The sequence below is a fragment of the Arvicola amphibius genome, chromosome 2 (assembly GCF_903992535.2).
Source record: "Arvicola amphibius chromosome 2, mArvAmp1.2, whole genome shotgun sequence".
Taxonomy (NCBI): Eukaryota; Metazoa; Chordata; class Mammalia; order Rodentia; family Cricetidae; genus Arvicola; species Arvicola amphibius.
In genome coordinates this window covers 78,617,669-78,626,349 of record NC_052048.2, presented here as the reverse complement: position 1 = coordinate 78,626,349, position 8,681 = coordinate 78,617,669, and the positions used below count along the sequence as shown (strand labels likewise).

Genomic DNA, 8,681 nt, shown 5'->3' with positions numbered 1-8,681 from the left:
TCTCTAGAGAGATGTAGCTCTTCTGTAGCTAATCAATCACAAATAAGTAAAGTTAGATAGATTGTTTACCTGAAAGTATTTGCTAGTTACATGAGATCCTTTTCTTCTTTACAAATTATTTCTTCTAGTAGAATTCTCTTGCTCTTTTGGTAATCATTGTGAGGCAGGGGATGCATAGTGAGTCATGAAGTTCAGTCCCCAATGGATGACACAACATGTCAACACCCAAGAATTAAAAAAAAAAAAAACATTTTGAAAATGGGTTAAATTACTGTAACAGCCATAGGGAAAGAGGTTTTGCTGTGAGATATTTTGCCTCCTAGTAATATCAGCAGATACAAATGTAAAGTCTCAACATTTTTTTTAACCAAATGTGATTTGAACGGGGAAGACACCAAAAAACATGTTAAACTGGATAAGGGAAAGCCCATGAAACTTCAAATCTTTAAAAAAAATTAAAGATAACCAAGTCACACGGGAAGCAGGAGAGGTACTCCTCCCAAGGAAGAGCACATCAATTGATTACCCACGACCAAAGGATTATCTCTGAAAATAAATACACAAGTATCATTATAAGAATTTCACAGCTTGTGTAGGGCCAGGGTCTGCCCTTGTCCCTGGGGCTCATCTTGAGGACAGTTTCTGGTCAGATGACTAAGCATCCTGTTTGTTCCTGTGCTCCCTCTGCCCTGCCTGGTGATTAGCTGTAGGGCATTGTTGACTCTATTGTTGGTATGGTAATTTCCCACCTGCCTGGGCGGAAGTCCTTGTGCAGCAGTTAGATTTAGTAATTTCCCACCTGCCTGGGTGGAATTCCTTGGGCAGCAGTGGGATATATAATATTTTCCCCAAGGTTAAATAAAAGGCATTCGGCTGATCTCCTTTCGAATGACCCAGGTCTCTTTGTGTGTTCTTTCAATCTCCAGGCCCTTGTCCAACTTGTGTAAGGTACAGTGGCGCACGAACTGTGCTGAGGGGGTAACACATAATCGGGTGTTACAAGCTTGTATTTAGAGATATCTGCGTATATACAAATAGATATATGCAAAAAATAATAAAGTTACGAAAAAATAGATCTTGGATTTGAAGGAGAGAAAAGTGGGGTACATGGGGGATTTGAAGGGCAGTAACTGCCTCTCTGATCTGAGACGTAAGAGGAACATATGCCTATAAGGAATCAGTTGGGCAGTCCTGTGACTGTACCCAGCCATTGCTGATTTGCATGTGCCCAGAGGACAACCCACTGTCCTGAACACTTCTTCATAAACTGGTTGCACCCTGTGTAGGGGTCAGCCTCACACAGGTAACAGCACAGACATGAGGTCAGTCACTCATCTCCTGGGGTTGCTGCTGCTCTACCTTACAGGTAAGAAAATGTATACAGTTTAGTATGATTGGTCATGCCTGGTGTCAAGGAAAGTTCTCTTGATGTAATTAATTGTGTGGAAATTTGTTTTTAATTTTCCAACTTCAGGTGCCAGATGTGACATTCAGATGACCCAGTCTCCAGGCTCCCTGTCTGTGTCTCTGGGAGACACTGTCACTATGACATGTCAGGCCAGTCAAAACATTAATGGTTGGTTGGCATGGTATCAGCAGAAACCAGGGAAATCTCCCAAGCTCCTGATCTATAGTACAAGCAGCTTGGCAAATGGGGTCCCATCAAGGTTCAGTGGCAGTGGATCTGGCACACAGTATTCTCTTAAGATCAGCAGCCTGCAGCCTGAAGATGTTGCAGTTTATTACTGTCAACAGCATAGCAGTACTCCTCCCACAGTGATACAAGTCATGACAAAAACTACTGTTGTAAGCAGAAGTGAGAGTCAAGTCTGCTTAAACCGTTCATTCTGGAATCTCGAGATGCTAGGACAGTATTACTTTGTGAAGATATAGAAGGCATGTGATTTTTTTTTTTTTTTTTTTTTTTTTTTTTTTTTTTTTTTTGGTTTTTCGAGACAGGGTTTCTCTGTGGCTTATGGAGCCTGTCCTGGAACTAGCTCTTGTAGACCAGGCTGGTCTCGAACTCACAGAGATCCGCCTGCCTCTGCCTCCCGAGTGCTGGGATTAAAGGCATGCGCCACCACCGCCGGGCTGGAAAAAGTTTAAAAGAGGGAAATAACAGAGGATTCTTTCTGAGTTAAGGATCAGCCGTTTCCACTATGAGGCAAATGTATACATGGCCCTGAGAAAATCAACAGATGCTTTCAAACTATACAAAAATAGAGGAGGACCAACTATTAAATTCTTGTAAAACTACATTGGATACTTTGGTCAATAAATAGTATATGAATATATGAAATTCTCAAAAAATAAAAAAGGTTTTTATTTTTATTTTAATTATTTATTATTATTACTATTACTATTATTATTTTGTACTGACCACAGTAGCTCTTTCTTTCTCTCTTCCCAGTCTATTACCCCCTACCCCTTTGCCTTGCCCATCCATGCTGCCTTTATTTCTATTCAGAAAAGTGCAAACCTCCCATGGATAGCAATCAAACATGACATATCAAATTGCAATAAGACTGGGCACCTACCCTAGTACTAATACTGGACAAGGCAAACCAGGGTGAGGAATAAGGTCAAAAAAGCCAGCAAAAGCCGGGCGGCAGTGGTGCACGCCTTTAATCCCAGCACTCGGGAGGCAGAGGCAGGCGGATCTCTGTGAGTTCGAGACCAGCCTGGTCTACAAGAGCTAGTTCCAGGACAGGCTCCAAAGCTACAGAGAAACCCTGTCTCGAAAAACCAAAAAAAAAAAAAAAAGCCAGCAAAAGAGTCAGAGACAGTCCTTTCTCCAACTGTTGGAGTCTTACAAGAAGACCAAGTTACACAACTGTAACATCTATGCAGAGGGACTAAGTCAGTACCAGTCAGATTCCCTGTCATTTGGTTCAGTATCTTTGAACCCCAATGAACCCTGGTTAGTTGATTCTCTGGCTTTTCTTGTGGTATCCTTGACCCCCTCTGGCTCCTATAATTCATCCTTTCCCACAAACTCAGTATTTCCTGAGCTACACTTCATGCATGCCTGTGATCAATTCATCTGTTTCTATCAATTGCTTGATGAAACCTCTCTGATGACAATTGGGCTAGGCATCAATCAAAGGGTATAGCAGAATAGCATTAATCATATTTAAGTTGATATTTTATTTTAATTTTTGCCACTTTTAATTCTAATCTATGTCTCTGGGCTTTCTAGCCTCTGGGTCCTGGCTTTCTGGTAGTGTCAGGGATGGGTTTCCCCTCAGGGCATTGGTCTCAGGCTTGCCCAATCATTCATTGGCCATTCCAATAGTATCTGTGCCACCATTACTCTAGCAAATCTTGTAGGCAAGACAATTTGTAGGTTATGTGTCTGGGTTGGTGTCCAAATCCATCCACCATAAATCTTGCCTATTAAAGGAGATGTCCAGTTCAGGTTCCATATCCCTTATGATTAGAAATCTTTGCCCATGTCAACCCTGCATGTTCTTGGAAGTTTCACAGCACTAAGTTTCTACCTTATCCAGAAATGCCCCCTTTCCAGTCATCTCTTTTAATGCAATCCTTCACCCACACCTGAACCCTTCTTTTCCCATTCATAACTACCTACAGTCTACCTTCAAAAACTATTCTATTTCCCCTTCCAAAGGAGATCCAACATTTGACCATTTAAAACACCAATAGACTTTCAAATGTAAAAAAATAAAGGGAGGTAAATTATTCCATATTCAAAATTATACGTTGTATACTTTGGTCAAAACCTAGCATAAACAAGCATGAAATCTGAAAAACATTGAAAGGCTTTTAAACACATCAACAGTTTTTATGGGCTGTGAATACTCTGTGTAGAGAGTACTGTTGTACAGATTATTCAGAATCATATCTGGTGACTCCTTTTACTGCATGATGTTGGGTAAAGAGTGGGCCTTCCTGTAATACCATAACTAGACTCCCACAGATGCCCTCTGGGCATTACACACTGATGTGTATTCTAATAGGAAGTAAAGAGATTTTAATGTCATTGTTGTAATGGAGGCAAATAGTGAAAAAGGAAGAATAGATGGATGAAAGAAGAGGAATGGAATATTTGACAATGGGGGAAAGTGATAATATAGTGTACATACAGAAAGAGCTTTATTTTACTAGGTTGTTGCCTCAATGTTATGTCATTGTTTTAGCACTTATCTGATGGAGGCTAATTTTCCAATTGGGTGCTGAAAGCAATCATAAGCATTCTGACTAATGGAAGAATGTGGCCATAAAGGATGCATGTGAGCATGAAGCAATAGAGTGATATGGCCACAGAGAAGTAAGAGCTACAGGTATTGCAAGAGTCAATGGGGAAAAGTCTCCTTTAATCTTCTTTTTGACAACTGCCCACATCTTGATCTTTGCCCATTGCCCCTAACTCTCTAATTATGCTTTATAGAACTATAGGAGATCACATGGAATTTAAAGAAAAAATGTTGGTAATTTGTTATGAGTCCCTAGAATAACTAATACAAATTTGGTTCAGAGAACAAAATATGATAAGCTTCTCTGGTTGATTTATTTCTACTGGTTCAGTTCTTTGGGACTTTTTTAATGAAATGGTAGAAGATGTCTATATATAATAAAGAAAAAATCAAGAAACCTTGTAAAATACTATGAAGCTCATGAAGACTGAAACACACACTGAAGATGTTTGTGCCCAGCTCCTCCAATCCCTGATGATTTGCATGTATTCATAGCACTGCAACATGCATGAGTACTTCTGGAATCAGCTGTTAACATCCCATTCAGGTGTCATTTACGATGAAGACACAGCATGGACATGAATGTTTGCATTTAATTTGTGAGGTATGCTGATTCTCTGGCTTTTAGGTATGAAGTGGCAACTCTGAGATTTATGTGACCAAAGTGGTCATTAATACTTTTTAATTGAGGAAAATCATGTAAAATATACTACATACTTGGGGGATATTTGCTGTTAAAATGTATTTTAAAAATATATTTTTTCAAATAGATCCATGAACTCAATGTAATGCAATCAGTATTTATGGAGTTTCAAAAGGTGATAAACTCAGTCTATAATTTATGTAGAAATTTGTTAGATGGAATAACTAAGAAAATTCTATAAGTATGGTATTATATTTTCTGACACATTTATTTTATTTGTATAAATCTAGAGTAATTAATTTTTGTGAACTGTACATGAACAGATGATAACTAGGACATCATTAATAGATGGAAAATATATTTATTCACACAAGATAAATGATATTTCTGATAAAGAACCTGTAAGACAGACAGAAAAAGAGGGAATGGAGTACAGATCACTTTTGATGATTTGATGTTTTGAACCATTCCTAAAAGCATACCCTGGAATACCAAGACATCATTAATATCACTTTTAGAAGCATGTTGAAGACAGTCCTTCAGATTCTTTGATTTCACAAAGTAAAGCCTATTTTTCATTTAATACTGTGGGGAAAAAGTCATATTAGATTAGTTCAATACGATTTTATTCTTGTAAGCAGACCATTGGACATAGAAGCCAGAAAAATCCTATGTGAAATGTTGTAGGCAGGTGAAAACATAAACACACACTTGTAGATTGAGTGGCGGGCTGCGTCCCACCACCCGGCTAGCTTTACCCAAAATAATTACGCGGAAACTGTATTCTTTTAAATACTGCCTGGACCATTAATTTCAGCCTCTTACTCACATCATGATTAACCCATATTTAATAATCCGTGCTGATGGAGGAGTGTCTATGTGTTACTTTCATTATTAATAAAGAAAACTGTCTTGGCCCTTTAAGAGAACAGAAAATTAGGTAGGCGGAGTAGACAGAACAGAATGCTGGGTAGCAGGAGTGGGGAGACGCTTCAGTCGCCATAGTGAGTCTCCATGCTGCTCCTCTCCGAGATGGACGCAGGTTAAGATCTCTCCTGGTAAGCCACACCTCGTGGTGCTACACAGATTACTAAATATGGGTTAAAGGAAGATGTGAGAATTAACCAATAAGAGGCTGAAACTATGGGCCAGGCAGTGTTTTAAAAGAATACAATTTCCGTGTAATTATTTTGGGTAAAGCTAGCCAGTGGCCGGGTGGCGGGACGCAGCCCCACTGCTTCCTTCTACACCGTGCAGCACCACGAGGTGGATCACTTACCAGGAGAGATCTTAACCTAAGTCCATCTCAGAGAGAAGCATGGCGACTCACTATGGCGACTTACTGTTTACTCTGCCTACCTAATTTTCTGTCTCTTAGAGGGCCAAGGCAGTTTCTTTATTAATTAACCTATGAAAGTAACATAGACAGATAACTCTCCTCCATCACACACTGCTTGAATTTCAAACACAGCAATGGATTATGGGTAATCAGCTTTCTCTTTCTCTGACACATATGGTCCAGCTCTTGCGAGAAAACACAGAATCCTTTCTCTCAGAAATGTTTCCCTATATTTTAAATATGGGCATTTAGAGTTAGTTTTCTGTATATAAAGAATGTGTGCTGGAATGTCCACAGAAGCATTCTCTCTTCTGTATGAGTCCTAACTGGAGGTACAACTCAGACTCATCACACGAACAACTGGGTTCTCTGTTAAGGCAGAAAATACTTTCCTACTCTGTAGTGCTGAAGATGAAGCAAAAGAATAAAAGATTGCAGTCAGGACTGGTTAACCTCACCTAACAAAATAAAATGACTCATCATGAGTTATGCTCAATAAACTGTAACACCAGAGAAAGAGTTTCAATGGGTTGTCCACCTGGAGGAACAGCTGGTACAGCCATGCCACATGCTTCTGCTTCCTTGTGGGTTTGTGTTATGGCTTGTATCACTGTGGGAGGATACTCATAACCCTGTTGACAGAAATAAGTTGCCACATCTTCAGTCTGCAGGCTATTGATCTTGAGAGAATACTGTTGGTCAGATCTACTGCCACTGAACCGAGAAGAGACCCCATCTGCCAAGCTGTTTCCATCATAGATCAGGAGTTTAAGAGGTTTTCCATGTTTCTGCTGATACCATGCTAAAGCCCAGCCAATGCTTTTACTTGACTGGCATGTGATGGTGACAATTTCTCCCAGAGATGCAGAAAGGGAGGCTGGAGACTGGGTCATCTGTATGTCACATCTGGCACCTGAGATTGGAAATTAAAAAGAAAATTCTTCACAATTAATTTCAGATAGCTTTTACAGACACAACAAAGTACTGACCAGACTAAACTCAAAGTTATTTGAAAATTTCTTTAAAAAAATTAAATTTGTTACCTATAAGCCAGAGCAGCTGCAAAACAAGAAGCTTTGTTGGGACCTTCATGTCTGTGCTATGACCAGTCTGAGACTGACTCCAGCACAGATCTAACCAAATTATGAAGAAGGGCACTAGGCATGCTCTGGACACATGCAAATCAGCAGTAAGTGAATACACTTATATAACTGGCCAAGTTGATGACTTATTAAAGGCCCATGGTCTTCTTACGTCTCAGATTAGAAAGCCAACACATGTTTCTTTGTAGGGAATGTGCTCCTCTTTAGACAATAAATAACAGCACCAGTATAAAAACTATATTTTATTTTGAATACTAACACATAAACACTTAAAATTGTCACTGTAAAGCTACAGAGAAACCCTGTCTGGAAAACAAACAAACAATCAAAAAACTCCAAAGGGTCTTTTCATAGTTAGCAATAGATGATATATAGACCATGCAGCTAATTCTTTTTTCTATATATTTGTGAGATTATATTTTAGTTAAGGCATTTCTTAATCTTTTCCTTCATTCAAATATCTCCTATATTCAAATCTCCCTTATACTCTTCTTCACTTCCTTAAAATTCATGACTAAAAATTCATGATTTTTTCTTATTTTGTTATTGTATACATATATATGTATATATCTGTATATATGACTATTCCTAAATATTAGCTGTTAAGTTCATATAATGATACTTGAACGTATGTTTTCATAGTTGGTCATTGGGCTATGGGTAACAAACTGGTATGCTCTTTCCTAAGGAGAAGCACCCATCCTGATCCCAACTATACTCAGTTGTCTGGAATTCTTGGTGCAAAATTGAACCTCATGGGCTTTCCCCCATCTACTTTGACATGATTTTGGTGTCCTCTCTGTTCAACTCAAATTTGTTAGTAATGTTGCTGAGAATTTACATGCATAACTTCTTATGTTACTAGCAGGCAAATATCTCTCAGCAAATTCCACTTACAATATTTTTTCCCAATTTTAAAAACTTTCATGGAGCCTTTGGAATGAGCATAATGTGTAGATGTATCGATTGGTACTGATATCTCTAAAGTGTGATGCAGTCCCTTGCCCACAAAGATTCCCACGTGAGAAATAGAATACTATTTATAGACATGAACTAACACATATTTTCAGGTAAACAGTCAAATTTTACTTATTTATCACATGTCAACTACTTCAGAACTACTTTAAGACCAGAAAAGGTCATAGATTTCTTCCCTTGCATGTGTGCATATGAATTCTCTTTCAAGATGTCATTGGGATTATATCTATGCCCATGGTTCTTTTGAGGCTTCAGATTATAGGACCTGACTAGTCTTCCTCCTTGTCACAAATTATTGTCTTTAAGGAATACAAGGTTGCTCTAAGCAATTATTCCTCATGTCCTTAAATGTAAAATGGTTTATAGCTTGCACATGCTGTGGGCATCATATTTTTTCCAGA

At 38.7% G+C, this 8,681-nt stretch overlaps 2 gene segments (V, D, J or C); one reads left to right on the top strand and one right to left on the bottom strand.

Moving 5' to 3' along the window:
- The first annotated feature begins 1,288 nt into the window (after nucleotides 1-1,288).
- Nucleotides 1,289-3,318, top strand: LOC119807235. The segment is given in 3 exon segments: nucleotides 1,289-1,366; nucleotides 1,475-1,816; nucleotides 3,200-3,318. Coding segments are annotated over 3 exon segments (510 nt in total).
- A 3,360-nt stretch (nucleotides 3,319-6,678) lies between these two features.
- Nucleotides 6,679-7,336, bottom strand: LOC119807233. The segment is given in 2 exon segments: nucleotides 6,679-7,112; nucleotides 7,243-7,336. Coding segments are annotated over 2 exon segments (483 nt in total).
- Between the last annotated feature and the right edge of the window lie 1,345 nt (nucleotides 7,337-8,681).